The sequence below is a fragment of the Rhinoraja longicauda genome, chromosome 37, assembly GCF_053455715.1.
Source record: "Rhinoraja longicauda isolate Sanriku21f chromosome 37, sRhiLon1.1, whole genome shotgun sequence".
NCBI classification, from domain to species: Eukaryota; Metazoa; Chordata; class Chondrichthyes; order Rajiformes; family Arhynchobatidae; genus Rhinoraja; species Rhinoraja longicauda.
In genome coordinates this window covers 9273695-9299996 of record NC_135989.1, presented here as the reverse complement: position 1 = coordinate 9299996, position 26302 = coordinate 9273695, and the positions used below count along the sequence as shown (strand labels likewise).

The 26302-nt window shown below is 45.9% G+C and overlaps 1 protein-coding gene across 1 annotated transcript in view; it reads right to left on the bottom strand.

Annotated features, from left to right (window-relative positions):
• Positions 1-7947: 7947 nt before the first annotated feature.
• LOC144610706 (adhesion G protein-coupled receptor E3-like) overlaps positions 7948-26302 on the bottom strand; it is a 36571-nt gene continuing 18216 nt past the window's right edge. The window contains exons 9-19 of the mRNA XM_078429607.1: positions 25572-25746; positions 24080-24199; positions 22194-22384; positions 20870-21040; positions 18814-19011; positions 17477-17709; positions 16686-16752; positions 14182-14273; positions 11861-12029; positions 10329-10424; positions 7948-8070 (exon numbers count right to left, since the gene is read on the bottom strand). Of these exons, the coding sequence (XP_078285733.1) occupies positions 8059-8070; positions 10329-10424; positions 11861-12029; positions 14182-14273; positions 16686-16752; positions 17477-17709; positions 18814-19011; positions 20870-21040; positions 22194-22384; positions 24080-24199; positions 25572-25746 (1524 nt within the window). The 3' untranslated portion in view covers positions 7948-8058. The remainder of the gene's footprint in view (positions 8071-10328; positions 10425-11860; positions 12030-14181; positions 14274-16685; positions 16753-17476; positions 17710-18813; positions 19012-20869; positions 21041-22193; positions 22385-24079; positions 24200-25571; positions 25747-26302) is intronic.

Genomic DNA, 26302 nt, shown 5'->3' with positions numbered 1-26302 from the left:
CCCCCCACACATACACAACCAAAAAAAAACAAAAACAATCCCAACACCGACACACAACAAAAAAAAAAGGAAAAAAGACGAACAGACTGCTAGCGAGCCGCAGCCGTTAGGCTCCGCCACTTCCGCTTCCATGGGGGTGGGGGTAGTCCTGCGGCTGATCCCACAGCTTGGGGGGACGGTCGAGACCGGGGCGGTTCTCTCCGGGCGGTAGTCCACAGCGCCACGGGCGGGGAGCGCCGTCTGCCGGCTGCTGCTGCTCCTCAGACCCGGGTACAGGCCCCAGGCTCCAGTCTCCCCGGGGCGCCGGCGAGGCTTCTGTCCCAGGAGACCCGGCCTCCAGTCGCCTCCAACCCAGCCGTGCTGCCACCGGGAGGCAGGGTCGTCCTGGCCCTGGCCCTGCCTGCCCGCGTTGTAGTCCGGACAATAATGTCCATCTGTCATCCTTGCCGAACGATTCATAATATCCATGAACTTTACCTCTTCTCTCGACATTTCTTCCTTGACCTTGCTGGATTCTTCATTGAAGACATGTTTGTATTGTTTGACCTGAAGTTCTTCCAGATTAATAACGGATATTCGATTAACAACCGCTGTAGGAAAGCCTTTTCCAACGCTGCTGTCATGGTCCTCTCTATTTAGACCACAAATAACCCATCCCAACAAGGTTTTCATGGCGAATGGTCCATCCTCTTTGCTGTGGACCACTTCCCAAGGTTCCAATACCTTGGAAGCATTAGTTCCGATGAGTAAGTCAATACCAGAGTCTATTTCAGTTATCTTGATATTCTTCAAATAAGACCATTGCTCCAGGTCTTCTTGTCTAGGAATGCTTAACCGTGAAACAGGAATGGTCTTACTGGTAAGCATGTCTGGCAGTTGAACAAAATCACTGCTGTCCAGACCAGATATTTCCAAACCAGAAATAACACAACTGGTTATAGACTTTTCTTGATTCATGGTATGCAGGGTAAACTTCTTCCTTTGTCCTGAGACCTTCAGCCTTCAGCTTTCGGTGCAGAAAGTAACTGAACTTCCACCATCCAAGAAAGCGTACGTTTGCAACACCGTGCTCCCATTGTAGCTCTTCACTTGCACTGGTACGATCGAGAAGATGCAAGTTTCTTAACCGGCCCCGATATGTCCACACATCGGAGTGGCATCACTCTGGCTCGCCTTTTCCTTGGTTGGATGTTCAGGTTTCCCTTCTTTGTCCTTCTGTTCAAAATGAAGTATCTCAGGATGCTCTCCTTTACATACAGCACAAGTCAAACGATTCTTGCAATTTCTGCTCATATGACCTTCTTTCAAACATCCAAAACAAATTCTATTCTCTTGTATAAATTCTCTTCTCTCCTTTAGTTCCTTCTTTTTGATCTGCCGACACTTCTCCAGAGTGTGACCCCTCATGTTGCAGAACAGACAAGGATCTTGCTGCTTGCCGATAGGTGAGTCAGCTTTCTCTCCTTTAGTTGTCAGGTTCCCTTGGGCCTGTTCTTCCATGGGTTCGGCAGCCGTAGCAAAACTGCTTTTGGTCATCCTCGGCTTCTCTCTTGACTTACCGGAGGGAGGACCTTTAGCAACTGCTGGTGTTTTGGCCTCATCAATATTCCCCCAAAGTGGATCCGTCAGTATCTCCACTTGTACCTTTATGAAGTTTTCCAAGTCCGGAAATGTAGGCGAACGTTTCTCGGTTTTTTGAATTTCATATGACCGAACTCTCCAACTTTCTCTGAGCTTGTAAGGCAGCTTTTGAAGAATGATCAACAGATTGGAATGAACGTTCATTTCATCCATGTATTTAAGCTGCTGCCTTGCATTGCAACAACCTTTGAGGAATAATGAGAATGCTTGTAAAGCCTTTATATCACCTCGCTTGATGATTGGCCAGGCCAATGCTTTGGATATATAAGCAGCGGCAATCTTCTGCTCATGGCCAAAATGTTCTTTAAGCAATCTTCTTGCCTCCTTATAGCTGTGGTCGGGATGCAAATGTTGACAGCTACAAACTAATTCTCTGGCTAGTCCTCTTGTATATTGTTCCAGAAAATGATAACGATCACTTTCATCGTCAGTCTTCCTTTCTACTCCTCTCTCAAATGCATTGATAAAAGGTTGATATTGCAAGGGATCACCACCATACACAGGAATGTCTGTTGCCGGTAGGGTAGAAGAAAGATTTTGTTTAGCCGGAAGTTCGGTTGCTAAATTTTGCTTCCGTAATAGCTCACATAAATAACGTTGGTCTCCATCATGACGTTCCGGGGATTTAGTGCGAGCATGTCCCTGCTCATCCCTCGGTTCATGAAATCCTGTCTTCCTTCCTTGAAGAGGATGTGGGGCAAAGTGTGCCGTACCACTAACTTTAACCAATGGTCTCCAGGTTGTTTGCTTTGGTCGAACAACCTGTGGCTCCCATTCATGCCAGGGTTCAGTCGCGGATGGTTCCCGCCCAACTGGCATCTGGCTTAGGGCAGCTCCCCTCCTGAATAAGAACTCATCCTATCAGATACTATCGAGCTGCTTCTTGGTCTTGGAGCGCTAAGTACACTGAGTTTTGTCTTGGCTGCTGCCATTTTAGACTCCAACTCCAATCGTTCTTTCTCTCTTTTCAATTGATCACTCCTCTTCTTGTAATCTAATTGTCTTCTCATCTGTTCTTCTTCTTCTTGCAATTGTTTTCTCTTCCATTCTGCTTCTTCTTCTTTCCTTTGTTCTTCCTCCATTTGGCCTTCTAGCTTCTCAATCTCGTGCTTCTGTGCCATGAACACAACTTGTTCAGCAAGAACAGCCAGTTCCACCTCAGCCTCCTTCCGCACAGAAAGCGTCGGAGATGCACGAGATTTGATGTTCAACGCAGAGGACGAAATATTTGAAGCACTATCTCCAGGTTTGATGGAGTCTGTGTCATTGCCACCCTTGCATAAGGCGCCCTCAACATTGGAGGGTGCGGCCTCATGACCTTCTTTGCTTAGCCATCCAACATCTTGGTTAAATCCATCGAAATGTTCGTCCACCTGCCGTATCCATTTATCTTGCTTATCCTGATCTTCTGGTGCTAACTGTAGCTCTCTCAATGTTCAATGGATACTGTAGATTTCTTCCTTGAGGTGGTTAAGTTGATCCAGATTGAGCTCCACCTCTGCCTTCTTTCCTGATTTTATTAGCTCTTTGATGCTTTCCATAGTCTTCACAGCCATCTTATATTTACTCACAAAATGCTGGAGTAACTCAGCAGGTCAGGCAGCATCTCGGGAGAGAAGGAATGGGTGACGTTTCGGGTCGAGACCCTTCTTCAGACTGATGTCGGGGGTGGGACAAAGGAAGGATATAGGTGGAGACAGGAAGATAGAGGGAGATCTGGGAAGGAGGAGGGGAAGGGAGGGACAGAGGAGCTATCTGAAGTTGGAGAAGTCAACGTTCATACCACCGGGCCGCAAACTGCCCAGGCGAAATATGAGGTGCTGCTCCTCCAATTTCCGGCGGGCCTCACTATGGCACTGGAGGAGGCCCATGACAGAGAGGTCAGACTGGGAATGGGAGGGGGAGTTGAAGTGCTGGGCCACCGGGAGATCAGTGGCGTTAATGCGGACCGAGCGCAGGTGTTCAGCGAAGCGATCGCCGAGCCTGCGCTTGGTTTCGCCGATATAGATGAGTTGACATCTAGAGCAGCGGATGCAATAGATGAGGTTGGAGGAGGTGCAGGTGAACCTCTGTCTCACCTGGAAAGAATGTTTGGGTCCTTTGACAGCTTCTCATTGTTTTCATAAGCCATGTCCTTGCCAATCTGAGTAAGCTTACTGGCCCTTTTTGTCACTTTAGGCCATGTTCCACCATCGCCACCTTGTGACTGAACATCGGATTTAATTTCAGACATTCTGATCTTGTCAACATAAGCCAGATATGTTTTCTTTTCCACTATCTCTTAGGTATGTCAACAAGACTTGGTAACCAGGGACTCCCAAGGTCGTTGCTACGCTGTCCGCATTCCAAGCTCTTGATCATTCGAAAACAGCCTTTGTTTTCCCATACAGAAAAAACAATTTAAAGCAGACTTCGATTTCTGCAGATTTTTCCCACAGTCACTTTTCAAGAGCTAATTCTCTTCAAATAACTCTTAGAGACAGATATAATGCTTCAGCTTTTGGCAATAAATCTCTCACTGGCCAGTAAGCTCTCGTAGCCTTCGTCTCTTGCGAAGACAAGCTTTCTGAACTTTCCGCAGAGTAAATTCCAATAAATCGTTCCAGCTTAGGCAGATTTCACGATGAATCACTCCAGTTCAGATAAGACCTCACACTTCGTCTCTTGCAAAGGCAAGTTCTCTGAACTTTCCGAAGAAGAGGATTCAAGCTGATCGCTTCAGCTAAGAAGGAATTTTTACGCGATGTAGTGGCCAGCTTCTCGTCTATCTCAATTAGCTCCCAAGCTGCCACTCGCATAGACCGGGTCAGCGATAAGCATAACTCAAACAAATAATAACAGAGATCCTCCTTGGCGTTTAATAGTTAGTCTTCTTTATTTAAAGGTGCAATAAACATATTGGCATTTCTCTTGTCATCGACTGGTTATTGATTTGCTAGGTAAAATTCCATATCTTACCGCAGTCTATACGATCGATACGAATTGCCAGATATAACTTTGTGGTTTGTATTCATCTTTGCGGAGCATCTGGCTGACCCTCTGTCAGCACCTCCTTGACTCACACACTCTGCCAGCACGTACCCAACTGCCCGTACACTGGCTCCACCCAGCCCCTACGTAAGCAATGCATTAACTCTATAGTGTCCAAACTACAGCAGAATACAACGTAATAATATTAACTAGACCAAGTGGACCCGTTGGGCCCATTCCTCATAGAGGCGGGGACAGGGAAGGGGAGAGGGTATGATTGAGTGAGGCCTGGACCCAAAGCCTCTCTTGTATTGTAGCACCCTCAACCCCCCCACTCAATCCACCCTTATCCCCCCCTCCTCCCCCTACTAACCCACTCCATCCCCCCTAACCACCCCCACTTGCCCCTCCCCTGCCCCCACCCGGGAACGCGGGGGGATGGAGTGGCTGAGTGTTAGACCAATGCAGTAGAGGTTTGGGGGAGTTTCAAAGGGGGTTCAGGGGGGTGAATTGGGTGAATGGAGGGTGGAAGAGAGGGGGGGATAATGGGGCTGGGGGATGGAGTGCGTGAGAAGAGGATAAGGGGGCGGGTTGTGGGGGGGGATGATAAGGAGTTGAGGGGGTGTGGATGGAGTGGGTGAGTGGGGCTCTTAAAAAAAAAACCTGAAACCAATTTAAGTTAATGCAGCACAGGTTTGGGGGAGTTTTAAGGGGGATTAAGGGGGGAATGGAGTGCGTGAGTGGGGCTCTGAAAAAAATTCTAAACACAATTTCAGTTAATGCAGGAAAGGTTTGGGGGAGTTTTAAGGGGGGGGGGGTTGAGGTGGGAATGGAGTGCGTGAGTGAGGGGATGGGGTGGCTGATTAAGGGGAGGATGTTAGACCAATGCAGTCGAGGTTTGGGGGAGTTTTAAAGGGGGTTCAGGGAGGATGAATTGGGCGTATGGGGGATGGAGGAGAGGGGATAAGGGGGCTGAGGGGAGGATAAGGGGGTTGAGGTGGGTTGTGGGGGGGATGATAAGTGGGGTTGAGGGGGTGTGGATGGAGTGGGTGAGTGTGGCTCTTTAAAAAGCCTGAAGCCAATTTAAATTAATGCAGCACAGGTTTGGGGGAGTTAAGGGGGATTGAGGGGGGAATGGAGTGCGTGAGTGGGGGCTCTGAAAAAAATTCTAAACACAATTTCAGTTAATGCAGGAGAGGTTTGGGGCAGTTTTAAGGGGGGGGGGGTTGTGGTGGGAATGGAGTGCCTGAGTGAGGGGGGGTTGAGGTGGGAATGGAGTAGCTGAGTAAGGGGAGGGTTTTAGACCAATGCAGTGGAGGTTTGGGGGAGTTTTAAAGGGGGCTCGGGGGGATAAATTGGGTGAATGGAGGGTGGGGGAGGGGGGATAAGGGGGCTGAGGGGGATGGAGTGGGTGAGGAGAGGATAAGGGGGGTTGAGGTGGGTTGTGGCGGGGGATGATAAGTGGGGTTGAGGGGGTGTGGATGGAGTTTTGGTTTGGGGGAGCTTTAACGGGAGGTTGAGGTGGGAATGGAGGGTGGTTGAGGTGGGAATGGAGTGCGCTCCCCCCCTCCTCCTCCCCCCCCTCCTCCTCCTCCTCCCCCCCTTCACCCACTCAATTCCCCCCCTCCTCCTCCCCCCACTCCTCCTCCTCCCACCCCTCCTCCTCCCTCCCCCAGTCCATCCCCCCTCCTCCTCCCCCCCTTCACCCACTCCATCCCCCGTCAGCACTGCCGTCAGTCGGGCGGGTGCCCCCCCCCCTCACGGAGCGGGAGAGGCGACTACACCACCCGGCGGTCAGCGCGGCCCGATCTGAGGAGTGGCAGGCGCGAGGCATGCCGGGACGGGCGGCTGTGCTCCGGGGGGGGGGTGGGGGGGGGGCGGGGGAGCGCATTAGTGGAAGGTCCGGGGGAGCGTATTAGTGAAAGGTCCGGGGGGGGGGGTGGGGGGGCGGCAGGGGAACGCATTAGTGAAGGGTCCGGGGGGGGGGAACGCATTAGTGAATGGTCCGGGGGGGGGGGGTGGAGCGCATTAGTGAAAGGTCCGGGGAGGGGGGGGGGGGGGTGGAGCGCATTAGTGAAAGGTCCGGGGAGGGGGGGGGGGGGGGGGGTGGAGCGCATTAGTGAAAGGTTCGGGGAGGGGGGGGGGGCGCATTAGTGAAAAGTCCGGGGTGGGGGGGCGGGCTGATCTGTTGAAGACGTGCGGGTCGCATTGCATTGTGACGTCACACGCTGAACACCGGCGGGGAGCGCGAGCTCATCTCTCATTGGTGCACGGGTGCCATTGTGACGTCACACGCTGAAACCCTTCAGGAAATGGGCTAGAAATGAAAATTTTAAACTTTAAATTCTCTCTTGTTTTAAAAAATGTAGCTTCAATTTGAATGAAAGTAGTTTTAATATATAATAATAATAATAATAATGCATTATATTTATATAGCGCTTTTCATATACTCAAAGACGCTTTACAGAGATTTAGAGAACATAGGGAAATGAATAAATAGGTAAATAAGTAAATAAGTAAACGAACAGAGAAAGGAGACAGAAGGTGAGGTGACCTTCAGTGGTTGAAGGCAGTACTGAACAGGTGAGACTTCAGCGATGTTTTGAATGTGGTGAGTGTGGAGGAGTCTCTAACGGTTTGGGGTAGTGAGTTCCATAGGGTGGGAGCAGCGATGGAGAAAGCCCTGTCCCCCCAGGATCTGAGTTTGGTCCGGATGTGGGGGGATAGGAGATTGGCAGCGGCAGAGCGGAGGGTGCAGGTGGGAGTGTGCCTGTGGAGGAGGTCGGTCAGGTAGGATGGGGCCAGGTTATGGAGGGCTTTGTAGGTTATGAGGAGGATTTTGTACTGGATTCTCTGGGGGATGGGGAGCCAAAAATTGTAGCGCTATGGTGCACCGTTTTGGCTGCGCGAGCGTCAAAAGTTAAGCTGTCCACATACACACAAACACACGGAAACAGAGTTTTAGTAATATAATAATAGATAGATAGATAAGCAAAAATAACTAATAACTGCAAAATCACTCTTACACTTAGTTTCCCTTCAGGATGCAGAGAGTGTCTTTCTCTTGCCATGTTTCATAAAAACTGTGGTGTGATGGCGGCATTTCCACAGCTGTTATTAGCTCGGGATCTTGGTTTGATGAAGAAACAATTATTTCTGAGTTCAGACACCATTCCTGTCGGAGAGTATGTGCTCCCGTGCTGTGCTGTGCTTCAGGGCAGCAGAAGTTGGCATTTGGGAGAAACTGTGCCAAAGTGTTGTAGAACTGTGGACCAATTCTAAGCAATAGCACACAGTCATGTCCTTCTTGATTGAAATAGTCAAGGTGATTTGTTGCAAGTATCTTTGTGAGGTTCATTCTCATGGCTGTCTCAAAGATGACGACCATCAAAGATGAAAACCATCTGCTGGGTCTCTGTCACTGAAGCTGTGATAAGGATGCCATCACTAATCGCCACTCTATAGCAGAGGAAAATAAATTCTCATGAAGACATTCAGTACCTAAGGTGGCACAGTGGCACAACTGGTAGAGCCGCTACCTCACAAGCCTGAGACCCGGGTTCCATCCAGACCTCGGGTGCTCTCTGTAGAGAGTTTGCATGTTGTCCCTGTGACTGCGTAGGTTTCCTCCCACATCCCAAAGACATGCAGATTTGTAGGTTAAATGGCCTCTGTAAAATTGCTGCGAATGTGTAGGAAGTGGATGAGAAAGTGGGATAATGTAGAACTAATGTGAACGAAGAGTGGCCAGTGTGAACTGGGTGGGTTGAAGAGCCTGCTTCTATGCTGTAACTCTAAACTAAACAAAAATTAACTTCAGACAACAACAGACGTGTGGCATATCCTTCAAACAGAAATATGAACGAGAGAGGAAGATGTGAGCTGTGGTACAATTTAGACGTTAGACCACAGAGATACTATGTGAAAACAGGCCCTTTGGCCCATTGAGTCGGCGTCGACCAGCAATCAGCCCGTACACTGGCACTACCCTACACACTAGGAACAATTAACAATTTACAGAAGCCAGTCAACCTACAAACTTGTACGGCTCTGGAGTGTAGGAGGAAACTGGAGAACGTGGTCATGGGGAGAACGTGAAAACTCCATACAAACAACACCCATAGTCAGTTTCAAACACAGATTTCTGGCGCTATAAGGCAGCAATTCTACTACTGCACCGCCCCTAAATTCATGGTAGAAATCCCAAAGACAGCGCTACAATTATCTTGAGAACTTCTGAACTAAGCAAAGGAAGAAAGGTCAATTAGGATTTTCTTGCAGGAAGGTGGGACTAGGATTGGCCTCAGATGTGAAGTCTCCTATGATTTAATAGTTTAGTATTTCCACACTGACACACAGGAAACAAGGGGGTCAAAACTTTGATCCAGCTGGGAGAATAAAGAAGGCAGTATCATCTCAACATCAATATTACAGGTGATCGGCGCAAGGCTACCTATTTAGTAAAGTCACTGGAGACAGATTTCCACCTGGGCGATTTCCAACCGTTGATGCCTTCAGTTGGCAAGAGTATTTTATTGTCATATGTCCCGAAATAAAACAATGAAATTTTTACTTGCATAGCTCTCGGTAGCTACCAAAATAAACAATAAATTGTTCAATAAATAAAAAATATATATATTATGAAAACAAAGCCCAAAATTGTAAGGTCATAAGTGATAGGAGCAGAATTAGGCTATTTGGCCCATCAAGTCTACTCCGCCATTCAATCATGGCTGATCTATCCCTCCCTCCTAACCCCATTCTCCTGCCTTCTCCCCATAACCTCTGACAACCGCGCTAATCAAGAAAGTTCCAAGTGCAACCAAGGCAGTTCGGAGTTGAGTTGGATTCATAGTGTTCAACAGCCTGATGGCTGTTGGGAAGCTGGACATTACAGGGCTAAACATCCAAGGACGTACACGCCACTGGAGATAAATGGGTCTATTGTGGATAGGGTGAGCAGTTTCAAATACTTGGGAGTCCGCATCGCAGAGGATCTGACGTGGGCAACGCACATTGCCGCACTGGTGGGTAAGGCTAAGCAGCGCCTTTACCACCTTAGACAACTGAGGAAATTCAGAGTGTCGCTGAGGATCCTTCATTGCTTCTACTCTGGGGCTGTAGAGAGCATCCTGTCCGGCAACATTACAGTCTGGTTTGGGAACAGCTCTGCCCAGGACAGGATGGCCCTGCAGAGAGTAGTGCGTTCGGCAGAACGCACCATGGGAACTACACTCGTCCCCCTGCAGGACCTATACATCAGGAGGTGCAGATCCAGAGCAAGCAAGATCATGAGGGACCCCTGCCACCCCAGTAACGGACTGTTCCAGATGCTACGGTCAGGCAAACGCCTCCGCTGTCACGCTGTGAAAACGGAGAGGATGAGACGGAGCTTCTTCCCACAGGCCATCAGGACTGTCAACTTTGATAACCCCAGAGACTAAATTTTTGTCGACACTTTTTGTGCTATGTTTAGTAACTTATTAACTTTATTTATATGCTGTAACTGTAATTATTTTTGTGCACAACCCGCAGGCATTGCCACTTTCATTTCACTGCACATCGAGTATGTGTATGTGACAAATAAATTTGACTTGACTTGACTTGGTCAAGGTAAGGTAGAGTCATCGGCTTTACTAACAACTCAGCAATCAATGTTCAGTGACTGTTCTGGTGTTGGTGGAATATTGAACAGAGATCAAATTAAAGCCACTCACCATCGAGGTTGGATGATGTATTATTGTGGCAGCATCCTTGGGCGAAACTATCTTCTGACACATCACAGAAAACCACTTCTTGCACTGGGTTGTCACCTTAATGGAAGATACAAAGTCATTGGCAGATGGAGCTTAATCCTGATAATGTGAAAACAAAGAACTGCAGATGTTGGCTAATACACAAAAAGGCACAAAGTACTGGAATAACTCAACAAGTCTGAAGAAGGGTCTCGGCCCGAAACGCTACTTATCCATGTTCTCCAGAGATACTGCCTGAGCTGCTGAGTTACTCCTGCACTTTGTGTCCTTTAATTTGTTTTCCTCTATGTTGTAAAGTGCCATCTATATACTAAAACTCTCGTTTTGTTTGTTTGTTCCTGAACTACAGCCAAAATGGTACAGGATAGCGCAACAATTTTAGGCCCACCTTACTCACCCTCGTCCCTTTGGTGCTAATGGAAGAAGTTTCATTGAAATCGGTGTTATATTTTTAAAGCTATTCGCATTTTAAAGTTTAAATCTATCTCCTAGGGAGGGAGGGGGGAGGGAGAGGGAGGATAAGGGGGGTTGAGGGGGATGGAGTGGGGGGAAGGGAAGGGGAGGGGAAGGGGGTGGGGAGAGGGAGGCGGGGAGGGGAAGGAGGGAGTGCGAGGAAGGTGGGAGGGGACGTGAGGGAGGAGGGGAGGGAAGGGGGGGGTGGGGTTGGGGGTAGAGAGGAGGGGGGAGTGGGGGAGGAGAGGGTGCTGCACCAACGCAGGAGAGGTTTGGGCCCAATGGGTCCACTTTGTCTAGTATGTACTAAATGCTGAAGACCCTTCGAACTGAAATGTTAAATCTTTTTTTTCCACAGACATTGGGTGTGTCCAGCATGTTCATTTTTTATTAGAGTAAATGACAGCTACAAGGAAGGACCAGTGAACAGGGGAATTGGACAAGGAATCAATAAATGAGGGAACTGAGAAGGGAATCAGCAAATGCTTCTTTTCTCTGGAAAAGAGAAAACTGATGTGAATCATAAAATTTATTAATGGGTTTATTGGGATGGGTATTCTAGCAGAGCCTCAAAGGCCAAATGTCTTCCGTCCAACCAGTAACAATTATTTTATTTCGATGCAGAGTATATTAGTTTCCACATAATGTTCAATGCAAGGGCCCTTTCATAACTTAATTAAGGAAATAAGGCAAAAACTATTTAAGTTGGATAATGACAAGTAATTTCAAGGATTGGAAGCAAATGCTGTCCCAGGATATTTCCCAGAAGCAAACTGTGATCAGAGTGGTGATGGAGGCGGGTACGATAGTGGCATTAATATAGGCATATGGATATGCAGGGAATGGAGAGGTATGGATCACATGCAGGTAGAGGAGATTAGATTAACTTCGCATCATGTTCAGCACAAACATTGTGAGCTGAATGACATGTTCCTGCGCTGCATTGTTCCATGTTAACATGATAAAAACTGGCACAGACCAGTTGGGTAGAGTGGCCTGTTTTTTTCTCCCAAAATGTCATGTAAATCTCTGCTCCCTACCTTGGGATTTAACACACAGAGGATGATGAAGATGAAGGTGCCCTGGAAACTGTTGACAATGGTGAACAAATACGCCAGCACTATCGTATCCTCATCAAAGTGGAACAAGCCAATGATCCAGCTGCAACCCAGAATAAACACTCGCCCGATGGCTTTAAACGCCAACATCCTGCAACAAAGCAAGGTCACTGAGAGACACATCATGTTCAATATGTCTGCATGAACACTAAGCTGCAAAATGTACTCTCCACCACTTGCACTAAACGTACAAGTGACAGCACATCCAGCCTCTGGAACCTATGACATTAAAGTTAATGAATAGAATTTCAGCAGTACAGAATAACATGCTGCCAGCTATTATTTCACACATTTTGATCTAATGAATTTCAAAGCATTTAATTTTGCATTAAATCATAGAGTAATGAAATGACATATTTTCACTCAGAGTTCCCCTGCCCCTTTCGCTTTGTGTTGTTCAGTTCTCTTAGTACTGAACCAAGACAGTCTTCATTTGAGACAAATAGTATTGGAGCAACCGCGCGGGCCAAGCAGCATCTCTGGAGAACATGGATAGGTGATGTTTTGAGTCAGGACCCTTCTTCAGACCACAGAAGGACTTCGTCCTGAAATGTCACCCCTATCCATGCAGCATCTCGGGAGAGAAGGAATGGGTGATGTTTCGGGTCGAGACCCTTCTTCAGACTGATGTCAGGGGGGCGGGACAAAGGAAGGATATAGGTGGAGACAGGAAGATAGAGGGAGATCTGGGAAGGAGGAGGGGAAGGGAGGGACAGAGGAACTATCTAAAGTTGGAGAAGTCGATGTTCATACCACTGGGCTGCAAACTGCCCAGGCGAAATATGAGGTTTGCAGCCCAGTTTGCAGCCCAGTGGTATGAACATCGACTTCTCCAACTTTAGATAGTTCCTCTGTCCCTCCCTTCCCCTCCTCCTTCCCAGATCTCCCTCTATCTTCCTATCTCCACCTATATCCTTCCTTTGTCCCACCCCCGACATCAGTCTGAAGAAGGGTCTCGACCCGAAACGTCACCCATTCCTTCTCTCCCGAGATGCTGCCTGACCTGCTGAGTTACTCCAGCATTTTGTGAATAAATCGATTTGTACCAGCATCTGCAGTTATTTTCTTATATCACCCCTATCCATGTTCTCCAGAGATGCTGCCTGACTTGCTGAGTTACTCCAGCACTTTGCGTGTTTTTTTTGTAAACCAGCATCTGCAGTTCCTTGTTGCACAGTGTTCATTTGAGGTTCAAGTTGATCACAGATGGCCAAATGAAATCCAGTCACATGAGGCTAGAGCACAATTTGGAATTGCAATCGCAGTTAGGTATATGGGTAGCAGTGGCTCAAGCCTGCCTCACAGCAAGTAGTATTGCTCCCTCACAGGTTTGTGATTCAGGTTTAACGCTGACCCTGAGCACTATACGTTTGGAGTTTGTACATTTTCCTCACGACCGAGAGTCCAGAGTGTTTTTATTGTCATATGTACCGATGGCAGAACAATTAAATCCTCACTTGATGCAGCATATCGGGCCCGTAAAAATAATAACACAGAGATAATATATATTAGGTAAAAATACAATAAAATCCAAATATAACAATATTATGGTAACCATATTAATGCTAAAACCAAAGTCCATAGTGCAACCTAACCCACCATCTGCAGACCATGTGGTTTCCTTGGGGGCTTGCACCGGTCTCCACCCATATCCGAAAGACAAGCGGGTAGGTTAATTGGCTGCTGTGAATTTGTGTACATGTGTGGGTAACGGGTGAATTAGGGGGAGGTGATAGGGGTATGGGAGAGATCTATGAAGAATGAGACCTTAGGCAAGTCATCCACCAGTGCTTAATACACCCATAGAAATATTGCTTTGCTTAGCTTAGTTTATTGTCACGTGTACACGAGGTACAGCAAAAGGCCGACCACAGTGTGTGGATTACAGGATAAAATAAATAACGTTTAGTGCAAGATAAAGTCCAGAAAAGTCTGACTAAAGATTGAACGAGAATCTCCAATGAGGTAGTTGGCAGCTCAAGCACTTTAAATAGTAAGAGACAAACAGCACGGAAACAAATCCTTCCACGCCGACCAAAAGGCCCCATCAAAGCCAGTCCCATTTGTCCTTGTTTAGTCCATGTCAAGATTAAAGAGTGAAGAGTGTTTCATTCTCATATGTATCGAAATGGAACAATGACATTCTTATTTGCAGCTTCACAGCAGGTTTGTAAACACAGTATTCAATAGTCCCTCTATATCTTTCCTATCCATAAAAGACTGGAGATCATAATGGGACTCACCTCGTGTCTTTGAGCTTTGACACTGCAATATCTCGTTTGGCAATTTCTTTCTTCAAATTCCAGAGCGTTATCAGGAAAAGGAATGTATTGATCTGTTGGAAGACGCAAACAACAAAAACAAAAATAGATAGAATAAATTGGGGAAGTATCTGTGGAACTCATCTCCAGCCCACAAGGAACCATACACAAACAGGAGGATAATGATTTTTTTGTTCCAGGCCCAGGTCTATTTTCTGTATTTTGACCAGACACCAACAAAGACCACTAAACTCTGCCTGAATACTTAGACAAGCATTTTGTGCCTGAAACATGAAGGTACGTGTGTGAAACCTTGATGCTGCAGTTTAATTAGGTCTCTTACAAACTCAACAACCAGTTATACCTTCGAGATCTTTAGCCATAAATCACCAGTGAACATTGATATTCACCATCTCTATGTTTAATCTAAACCTAAGAAGAATCACCATATAATCTTTATTACCAAGACATATACAATTTTCATTCATATTTTAATGCTCATCATCCCCGAACTCATTCTGAGGCTCCATCTGTGCAAGGCATCACTGGCATCAAGAAAGACTCCTCAGTATAGAATACAATGTAATGATTTATTCACAAAATGCTGGAGTAACTCAGCAGGTCAGGCAGCATCTCGGGAGAGAAGGAATGGGTGACGTTTCGGGTCGAGACCCTTCTTCAGACTGATGTCAGGGGGGCGGGACAAAGGAAGGATTATAGGTGGAGACAGGAAGATAGAGGGAGATCTGGAAAGGAGGAGGGGAAGGGAGGGACAGAGGAACTATCTAAAGTTGGAGAAGTCGATGTTCATACCACTGGGCTGCAAACTGCGCAGGCGAAATATGAGGTGCTGTTCCTCCAATTTCCGGTGGGCCTCACTATGGCACTGGAGGAGGCCCATGACAGAAAGGTCAGACTGGGAATGGGAGGGGGAGTTGAAGTGCTCGGCCACCGGGAGATGAGGTGTTTGACACTAGGGCTTCCGAGATGTCCTCGTTCTTCAGAAAACGGGGCTTCCCCTCCTCCATTATAGATAAGGCTCTCACTAGGGTCTCTTCTACGTCCCGCAGCTCCGCTCTTGCTCCCCCTCCCCCCACTCGCAACAAGGACAGAATCCCCCTCGTTCTCACCTTCCACCCCACCAGCCAGCGGATCCAACATATCATCCACCAACATTTCCGTCACCTACAACGGGACCCCACCACTGGCCATATCTTCCCATCCCCTCCCCTCTCTGTGTTCCGCAGAGACCGTTCCCTCCGTAACTCCCTGGTCCACTCGTCCCTTCCTACCCAAACCACCCCAACCCCGGGCACTTTCCCCTGCAACCGCACGAGATGCAACACCTGTCCCTTTACCTCCCCCCTCAACTCCATCCAAGGACACAAACAGTCTTTCCAGGTGAGACAAAGGTTCACCTGCACCTCCTCCAACCTCATCTATTGCATCCGCTGCTCTAGATGTCAACTTATTTACAACGGCGAAACCAAGCGCAGGCTCGGCGATCGCTTCGCTCAACACCTGCGCTCGGTCCGCATTAACCAAACTGATCTCCCGGTGGCCGAGCACTTCAACTCCCCCTCCCATTCCCAGTCTGACCTTTCTGTCATGGGCCTCCTCCAGTGCCATAGTGAGGCCCACCGGAAATTGGAGGAACAGCACCTCATATTTCGCCTGGGCAGTTTACAGCCCAGTGGTATGAACATCGACTTCTCCAACTTTAGATAGTTCCTCTGTCCCTCCCTTCCCCTCCTCCTTCCCAGATCTCCCTCTATCTTCCTGTCTCCACCTATATCCTTCCTTTGTCCCGCCCCCGACATCAGTCTGAAGAAGGGTCTCGACCCGAAACGTCACCCATTCCTTCTCTCCCGAGATGCTGCCTGACCTGCTGAGTTACTCCAGCATTTTGTAAATAAATCGATTTGTACCAGCATCTGCAGTTATTTTCTTATACAATGTAATGAAGTGCCCTCGTGTAATACAGGGGCATCTTTCAGCTTTGAGATGGAGCACCTGCTCTGAGAATGGCTTGTTCTCACTCAAAAGATGGATAAGCAACAATTTTGCATTGATAGGGTGCAGTAAAAAAACAAACATTATACCATGTCACATAAAAAAATACTTGGACAGATGACCAAAGTTTGATCGAGAGGTGGGGTCATTTTTGTGGAGAGGACAGGGGCAGATAGGTTTAGTGAGAAAATCCCTAAGATTTGACCTTGAGCAGTTGAATGCAAGGTGGGAAGACTAGCAAGGAGGTTGTAGACACAAAAAACTGCAGATGCTGGTTTACAAAAAAAGACAAAGTGCTGGAGTAACTCAGGAGTCAGGCAGTAGCTTCGCTGAAGAAAGTTGTAAAGGTAACAAAGGGTTCAGGATAAATGAAGGTTTCAGCAGCAGATTAGTTTACCACACATTTGAAATGTAATATGTACCAAAATTAACTTGAAGATCACAATCGCAATATAGATCATTTAGAGGTTTACCCCAATTATTAGGCACACAGGTCCCAGGAAGCTCCAGTTGAATCTCCTCTGTTTCCGTAGCCAGCAGCTGATGTTAATCAAGAGAAGAATTGAGATTAAGTATTAGTATATGTTGTTTTTAACCAGTGTAACATGCTGATCAAAGTGCAGTAAATCAGATCATCATTGTGCAAAATGTTAGCCAGGATTAATCACAATTTCTGTTTGGTATTTGGAGATTGTGTTTAGATATGGCAATACTTTACTGAAGTGTATGCAAAAATAGAATCTCACTGTGCTTTTGCACGTGTGACAATAAAGTACCATTGATCATTGATCATACATCAGTCTTGAATACCCAGGAGCACCCCATCTCTCCCAGAGACCTCATGATATACAGGTGTGCCTACTGCAATGGTGTAGAAAATGATCAAAGGCAACCTTAGGCTTGCCTGTGATGATACGGGTGATTCAGTAGTCTACAGGTACTCAGCAAAGAATTTGAATGATATAGCTATTTGTCTCTTTACCCCAGGGGTAACTGGTAACCATGAGAATGGGAAAGATATAATGGGCAAAAATAAAGTGTACTGTCTTGGCTCATGAGAGTCATTTATTAATATTCTTATTTTGATTCTATACATAAGTAAAAATAGGCATTGAAAACAATTTGTATTCATTGCAATAATTGTGTTGAACCCTGCTATAAACTGTAAAGGTGTTTCTCATCTCCTTAGTAGACAGTTAGCGATTGTGTCAAGAATAACTGAACAATTTATTGTACAAGCAAAGAAACATAATACACTCCTTACTAGTTGGGTGATCCATAGCCATCAGGATAGACAGCAGCAGAAACGACTACTATTAATGCAGGAATCCCATAGCCACATCCGTACATGTACTTGCCAGCTTTCTCCGAATTAGAAATTCTTAATTTCTTGATGTTTCTGACCATCAGGTAGAGCTGAATTCCTTCCAAAAACATCCACACAAAGGCCGACAGGAACAAGTAATGTAAAAATCCAGCTATAACCCCACACACAATCTGAAACAACAAGAAGCACTATGAGGGGCTGTCACAGCCCAATTGCAAAATCGCAAAATTTTCATTTTATAAAGATGTAGTGAGCCTTCCAGGTTTATGAGGAAATTTGTTTTTGATTGATTGAAAGATACAGCATGGAAACTCTCCCCTTGACCCACTTGAGTCCACGCTGACCATCACTTGTTTGTTAGAAGATGGACACAAAATGCTGAAGTGACTCAGCAGGACAGGCAGCATCTCTGGAGAGAAGGAATGGGTGATGTTTCAGGTCGAGACCCTTCTTCAGGCTGAAGATGGAGAGAACAATTACAAAAGTGTGATTGTTCTCTCCATCTCTCCATTGCAATGTCAGTGGCCCAGTAAGTTTCTTAAAAGGGGTACAGATTAAAGTTGAAAAAAGGACACAAAGTGCTGGAGTAACTCAGCAAGTCAATAGACAATAGGTGCAGGAGTAGGCCATTCGGCCCTTTGAGCCAGCACCACCATTCAATGTGATCAAGGCTGATCATTCTCAATCAGTACCCAGTTCCTGCCTTCTCCCCATACCCCCTGACTCCGCTATCCTTAAGAGCTCTATCTAGCTCTCTCTTGAATGCATTTAGAGAATTGGCCTCCACTGCCTTCTGAGGCAGAGAATTCCACAGATTTACAACTCTGACTGAAAAAGTTTTTCCTCATCTCCGTTCTAAATGGCCTACCCCTTATTCTTAAACTGTGGCCTCTGGTTCTGGACTCCCCCAACATTGGGAACATGTTTCCTGCCTCTAACTTGTCCAACCCCTTAATAATCTTATATGTTTCGATAAGATCCCCTCTCATCCTTCTAAACTCCAGTGTATACAAGCCTAGCCGCTCCAGTCTTTCAACATATGACAGTCCCGCAAATTCCGGGAATTAACCTAGTCGGAGGGGAACATGGATTGGTGACGTTTCGGTTGGGACCCTTCTTCAGACTGATTGGGGGACAGATTAAAGCTGCTTTTCCCTGCAGAGATTCCCTCATTTCTTTTAATCAATAATTTAGCACAACCTATTTCCATTTGTATCATTAATACTGCAGAGAGCAGCCTCAGTTGCTTCCCCAGGGGAACGCTAGCATCTTACCCGGTGTCCAGTTTTGTTGATTCCTATAATGAAGAGTAGCTCTGCCAGGAAAAGGCTCACACACAGCTGCATGTGAGTGATAACCACAGCATTCTTAAGCTGCTCCCAAAGGGCTATGGTTCCAATAGTAACAATGAGACACACAAGTGACACAGGAATCCCAATGCACGTAATTAAATTTAGGGCATATGGTTCACCCTGCAAAGGAAGAGGAAAAGCACATTAAAAGAGTCTGCTTTGGAAGAATCACATTCTTCATTATTGCTGTTATCAGGCAACGGAACCCATCATCTCACCAACTAGAGAGCAGTCCTGACCTCCCATCTACCTCATTGAAGACCTTTGAACTATCCTTTATCGGACTTGACATCTTGCACTAAATGTTATACCCTTGATCCTGTATCTGTACACTTTGGACGGCTTGATTGTAATCATATATAGTCTTTCCGCTGACTGGATAGCACGCAGCAAAAAATCTTTTTACTGTACCTCGGTGCACGTGACAATAATAAACTGAACTAAACCATTAACACTTCACAACTTAACTGATTACAAGTTCATAAAGATCTGTTCAATTTTTTTAATTAATTCGTGTGGACATTGCTGGCCCAGTCAGTATTTATTGCCCACCTCAAGGAGGCGGTGGTGAGCTGCAGTCTGCTCACGGAAGATAAGAACCCACAGTGTCATTGGGCAGGGATTTAAACCCAGTGATGTTGAAAGGGCCAGTGCCATATATCAAAGTCAGGATGGTGTTGACTTGGAAGGGAACCTGCAGGTGGTGGTAGAAGCTGCCCTTGATCCTTCTGGTGTAGAGGTTTGGTAGCGCTGTCATTGTAGACTGGGCAGGTAACTGCAGTGGATTTTACAGATGACCAATGTGTACTTGTGATGGAGGAACTGAATGTATAGCATAGTGTTGCTAATCAAGAAGGATGCTATGATTTTTCTGAGTGTGTTGAAGTGCATCCATTCCATCAAGCTTCAAACTAGGGTAGGCACAAAATGGTGGAGTAATTCAGCGGGTCAGGCAGCATCTCCTGATGCTGCCTGACCTGCTGACTTACTCCAGCATTTCGTGTCTACCTCCGATTTAAGCCAGCATCTGCAGTTTGTTTTCCTAAGCTTCAAACTAGTGTCCTGTAAATGGTGGAAATGTTGTCTGAAGCTGAGTCAATGAAAGGAAGGTCATGATGCTGAAGATGGTTGGGTCCAGGATACCGTCCCATGGACCTCCTGCATGATTGCTACACAGAATGGGATGATTGACTTCTAACGACCGCAACTGTTTTCTTTTCAGTGAGGTATAACTCCAGACACTGGAGTCAGTGTGCAGCAATGGATAGACTGAGCACTGGACTCTGCAGTGTGCATAGACTCTACCAGTCATTCCTCAAATTACTACAATAGACATGTATTTGCAACAAGTTGGTGAGGATCTCAAAAAGGTATATCACCCACCTTGCTTTACCCACTACCTAAGCAGATCTCCTCTAACATCTATTTTTTCGCAGCACTTTTGGCCAGTTTAGTTCCTTGTTAAGGGACAGTGAATTATCTCCCCTAGTCTGAGAGGGTCTACCATGGGTAGTGGGTAAACTACCAACATGAATTCTACAAGGCCAAGTCAGTGGATGGTTAGGTGTCACTTACACAATGGTGAATTTGTTATCAAATCGAGGCTGAAGACCAGGTACAGTAAGGAGGCGATTCAAGAGACTGCAGATGCCGGAATCTTGAGCAAAGTACAAAGTGCTGGAGGAACTGAGTGGGTGAGACAGCATCTGGGGAGGGAATGGACAGGCACTGTTTCGGGTCAGGACCCTTCTTCGGACTCAGGTAAGGAGAGCAAATTTCTTCCTCCACAAGACTTGAGCGAGCCATTTGAGTTATATGGCAAAGTGTTGCTTGAGCTGACACCCACCTTCGTCTCAACTTCCCCTGTGTCAACCTTGTGTAGCTATAGCTAACGCTAACCTTTTTCTTAACTTCTTCCCCCTTGCCATGTTGGAAGTCAGTGATTCCATGAAGAACATTAATGAATAAACATTTATACCTTCCAATGGAAAGGCGCAATCAGCAGAGCGAGGTTGGAGACCTGGTGGCAGTGACAGCGGGTGTGTGTTTTGTTGAAATCTTGCAAACTGCATCCATTGAGAGTCCAGTAACTTTCTCCAGGTCTGTAATTCCAGTGGGCACAGTGCACTACCCAGCCATCAACAGGTTCCTGTGGAGAGCAAGCTTTTCACGCTAACACTGGCTGTAACGTGGCATGAAACCGTCCCTGGGAAAACTCAATGCCCAGAGTGATTCTGACCCTGGCTCAACTCTGTGCTAATTTGGCCCAGCAGAGGCAATGAAAGAAGCTGGTGGACTACAGACAGTGGATTCTTGCAGACGTACAATGGACAAATGCTGTACGGGGCTAAATGCAATCTTCTCCACCAGCTTCCACATTTATAATCTGATCCATTGAATGGTTGAATGGAAGGTTGTTAATGTCGGTCTGACGGAAGGATCTGGTTGGTATTTAACCCTTGTGTACCTATTCCATAAGGGTGGAGGCACAGTGATGCAGCTGGTAGATTCTGGACTCGATCATGACCCCAGGTCTAAGTGGAGTTTGACCTCATGGGCTTCCACCGGGTGCTCTGGTTTCCTCCCACATCCCAAAGATATGCAGGGTTGGAGAGTTAATTGGCCACTGTAAATTGCCCCTAGTGTGTGTAGGGAGTGGATGAGTAAGTGGGATAACATAGAACTAGTGTAAATGAGTGATCGATGGTCGACGGGCCGAAAGGTTTATTTCCATGCTAAAACTAAAAAACAGCATGAATATCATTCAGAGACAGGTTTACGATCAGTGATACAGACAGGGCGGCATGGTGGCACAGCGGTAGAGCTGCTGCCTTACAGCACCAGAGACCAGGGTTCGATGCTGATTACGGGTGGTGTCTATGTGGTGTTTGTACATTCTCCCCATGACTGCGTGGGCTTTCCCTGGGTGCTTCGGTTTCCTCCCACACTCCAAACACGTGCAGGTTTGTAGCTTAATTGGCTTCTGCCAATTGTATATTGCCCCTAGTGTTTAGGAACGTGCTAGTGTACGGGGTGATCACTGGTTGGCATCGGCTTGGTGGACCGAGGGGCCTGTTTCCGCGCTGTATCTCTAAACTAAACGAAACATTTAACCAAGGGTGCAGTGCTGCCGGAGCTCACTGGAGCGCCGCTACGGCACCTCTGTAAAAAAAAGCCTAAGTAAACAGCGGGGAATTTTAACTAGTGGGGAATTTAACAGTGACAGCTCCGGCACCTAAAAAATGAGCACTGCATCACTGCATTTAACACAGCAGACCAGATCAATACAACTCCTTACAAACCTCTGTGAGCCTGAACGTGAAGTTAGTCATCATTTTGGGGTCATGGTTCTCTCTGTTAGTCATCACAGCTGAAACTACATTGGAGGCTATGTGAAATTCCGTCTGATTTCCACCTGTGCTGAGGGTGAAAGGACAACCCTTGAGGATGGAATGCATGTTGTTGTAGGCAATCAAAGCCACAGCTGCAAAATCTGTCAATGGAGAAAGAGAGAAACAAATGAACTGATGGAGGATTGAGCATGAGCGCTTTGAGCATGTGATAAGGCGCTATATAAAATAAATATATTATTATTATTATTATTATTAGGATCAGTAACCCGGAACATTAACTCTGCTTCTTTCTTCAAAGAGCAAAAAACAAACCGCAGGAGGAACTCAATGGGTCAGGCAGCATCTGTGGAGGAAAAAGAGCAGGCCACATTTCTGGGTCCCTTCTTCAGACTGATGGGGATGGAGGGAAGAAAACTATCCAATAAAGGATCCCAACCCAAAACGTCGTCCATCCATTCCACTCCATAGATGCTGTAATTTGTTCTGGTCCATTTGACAATTAAACACCCATGACTCTTGATCTTTGTAACTGAAAATGATTGTGTGTATTCATACCACCAATGGTCCATGCACTTTCTGAGAAGAATAATATCATATTTACTGCTAAAGTTCTCTTTTCATACTTTAGACTAATGTCAATTTTTGGCACCTGCTGGCATACCAACCCAGCCCATTCTATTGAGATGCCTTAATCTATGCGCAAATGATTAAAATGAATAAAACCTAGCAGCATATATACAGTACCTGTTGAGACCTTTCTGAGTCACTCTGCATGCTGGGAAACAGACACTCCATGTTAGCGACTTACATCAAATACACAAGAGTAAGTCATTTACCAAGGCCACAGACCCACTCCTGATAAGACCACCAACTGGGTTTTCAATGTTGATGAAACAAGAGATTGCAGATGCTGGAATCCTGAGCAAAAAAGCTGCCTTTCTTTGCAGGTCTGAACGGTCAAAGTTCAGCCTCTCATCAATATCATTGCTTTCATCTGATTTTTTAAAATAGCCCATCAATCCATTTCTGGTCGCCAAAATGGCCCTGTTGCCACCTATTCAGGACAGCAATGTTCTCACAGAGGCACAAAATACTTCAGATGTTGGAATCTTGAGGAAAGCAAAGTGCTGGAGGATCTCGGCGGTTCAGGCAGCAACTGGGGATGGAAAGAACAGTCTAAAAAAGGGTCCTCACTCGAAACGTGGTCCGTCCATTCGCTCCCCAGATGCTGCCTGACCCGCTGAGTTCCTCCAGCACTTTGTGTTCTGCTCGGGGTTTCAAGATCTGCAAAAACAACTGACAGTAATTCATGAGTGCTGAAGTAACACAACAGGTCCGGCAGCATCTCTGGAGGGGATGAACAGGGGTCGGGAACCTTCTTTGAGTCTGAAGAAGGGTCCTGACCAAAACGTCTCTGAGTTCTTCCAGCACTTTGTGTTTTGCTCAAGATTCCGGCATCTGAGATTCATTGTGCCTATGGTAAACCGTACCTTTACTTCGTAACAAAAATAAGACATTTGCTGAGAATAATTCAATTTCAGAAGAATTAGCACAAGCAAATTAGCACCACAGCACCAGAGACCCGGGTTCGATCCTAACATTCTCCCCATGACCTGCATGGGTTTTTTCCGGGATATCCGGTTTCCCCCCACACTCCAAAGCCTTATAGGTTTGTAGGTTAATTGGCTTGGTATAGTTGTAAATTGTCCCTCGTGTGTGTAAGATAGTGCTAATGTTTGGGGATTGCAGGTCGGCGTGGACTCAGCGGGCCAAAGGGCCCGTTTCCGCGCTGTATCTCTAAACTAAACTAAACAAATAAAATGAATTGCTGTTACCATCGGTTTGATTTCCAGTGATGGCCCTTCGATCTATATCCACAGTGTTGCCTTTTGCCTGCAGACTTATTCTGTCAGAGGCTGCACCATTAGTTCCGCGAAGGTTTAGTATTTCCACACCTAAAAATACAAAAAAGTAAATTGTAAATATATACTGTTGGAGTAACATTTATTCCAAGGATGTTCCATCTTCTGCTGAGCATAAATTATAAAGTTCCCAGGAATAAACCTTTGAGATGTTCCATTACATGGCACCTTTCCTAACCCTAGTTCATTGCCCAGGATGTCACAGCGAATTAAATACTTTTTGAAGCATATTTACTGTCACAATGTATGAAATAAAACAGCAAATTTGCATCCAGCAAATATCTACAACAGAAATGTATAACTGGATCTGTACCTGTGAATGAGAAACAGCAAAAAAAGGCACAGATGTCAGAAATCCGAAATAAGAATAGAAAACAATGTTAACAGCAGATTAGTCTGCATCTGTGAAAAGATAAACAGAGTTAATGTTTCATGTCAATGATCTCTCATCAGAGCAGAACATTGACTCTTATTTTCCCCTTCACAGCTACTGCCTGACAGCTGAGTGTTCACATTTTCTGTTTTAAAAAAAGACACAAAGTGCTGGCGTAACTCAGCGGCTCAGGTGAACTTGGCCAGGTGATGTTTCGAGTCAGGAACCTTGTTCAGACTTATTGTGGTTGGAAGGGGGGGGGGGAGAAAGTCAAGTCAAGTCAAGTCAAATTTATTTGTCACATACACATACTCGATGTGCAGTGAAATGAAAGTGGCAATGCCTGTGGGTTGTGCACAAAAAGAATTACAGTTACAGCATATAATAAAGTTAATAAGTTACTAAACATAGCACAAAAAGTGTCGACAAAAATTTAGTCTCTGGGGTTATAAAAGTTGACAGTCCTGATGGCTTGTGGGAAGAAGCTCCGTCTCATCCTCATCCTCAGACAAAGTCTGATGAGGCAGATACAGGTGATGAGGGATTTTGGTGGGAAGAAGGTTAAGAAGAAGGGTCCCGACTCGAAACATCAGCTATCCATGTCCTCCAGAGACGCTGCCTCCCTCAAGTTCCGTCCTTTTTTGTAAACCAGCATCTGCAGTTCTCAGTCTATGTTACGTATACCTCTACCCCCTCGATTTGTACCACTATCTGCAATTATTTTCCTACACTCTACCCCATTGATGGTCATTGGAGTTTGTTCATGGAACTAATGCACTACAATGCTGAGAACTATATTCTGCACTCAGTATCTTCCCTTTTGCTCCATCTATTGTACTTGAATTTAACTTGATTGTGTTTATGTTTGGTATATCCAATTGTTTGGATGGCATGCAATACAAAACCTTTCACAGTTCACAATAATAAATCTGAACCCTGGCCTAAAGTTAGTAAATGCTATTCCTCACAACATATGCTCCAAGATCACAATGTAAGAGAATATGTCAAATAAAATATATCTTCAGAATTTACCAATGTTAGTTGTCTCAATGCTGCTTCCTTGATCTGATAAACTCAAGGTGGCACCAATGGCAGCATTTTCCACAGACTGCAGGAACACAGATGCTAAATAAAATCTCTCTTCACTTTCTAATTTGTCCCATAGGGAATATTTCTCGAGAAGATCGCTTCCAGTTGAAATTATTTTCTGCAAAGGGCAAAAAAAAATCATTTTTGGCACAGGAAATGCTTAAGTACTGAGAAAACTTTAAAAGATTTTTCCAACATAAAGTTAGTTTTGAAGTCTAAAATTCTTCTTCCCCAGCCAGCATTCCAGGCAACATTTGCAAACCCAGTGAGCTGACATGAGCAACACTTCAAAACACTTATGGCACGTACAGCACAGACATTATGGGCTGAATGGCCTTCTAGGGTCCCGACCCGAAACGTCACCCATTCCTTCTCTCCCGAGATGCTGCCCGACCTGCTGAGTTACTCCAGCACTTAGTGAATAAATACCTTCGATTTGTACCAGCATCTGCAGTTATTTTCTTATACTACTTGCTGCCCCTGTGCTGTATTGTTTTATATTCTAAATCCCCTCCACCATCAGGACCTGCTATTTCCTCTTCAAAACACTATTGGTCTGTCTCAACTCATCTCGAATGAAGCCTTCACTCATGCCCCTGTTATGTTTAGATACGAGTATTCCAGTGCTCCCCGGAACAGTTATGAAATAGTGAACTCGGAAAGAGTGATGGTGT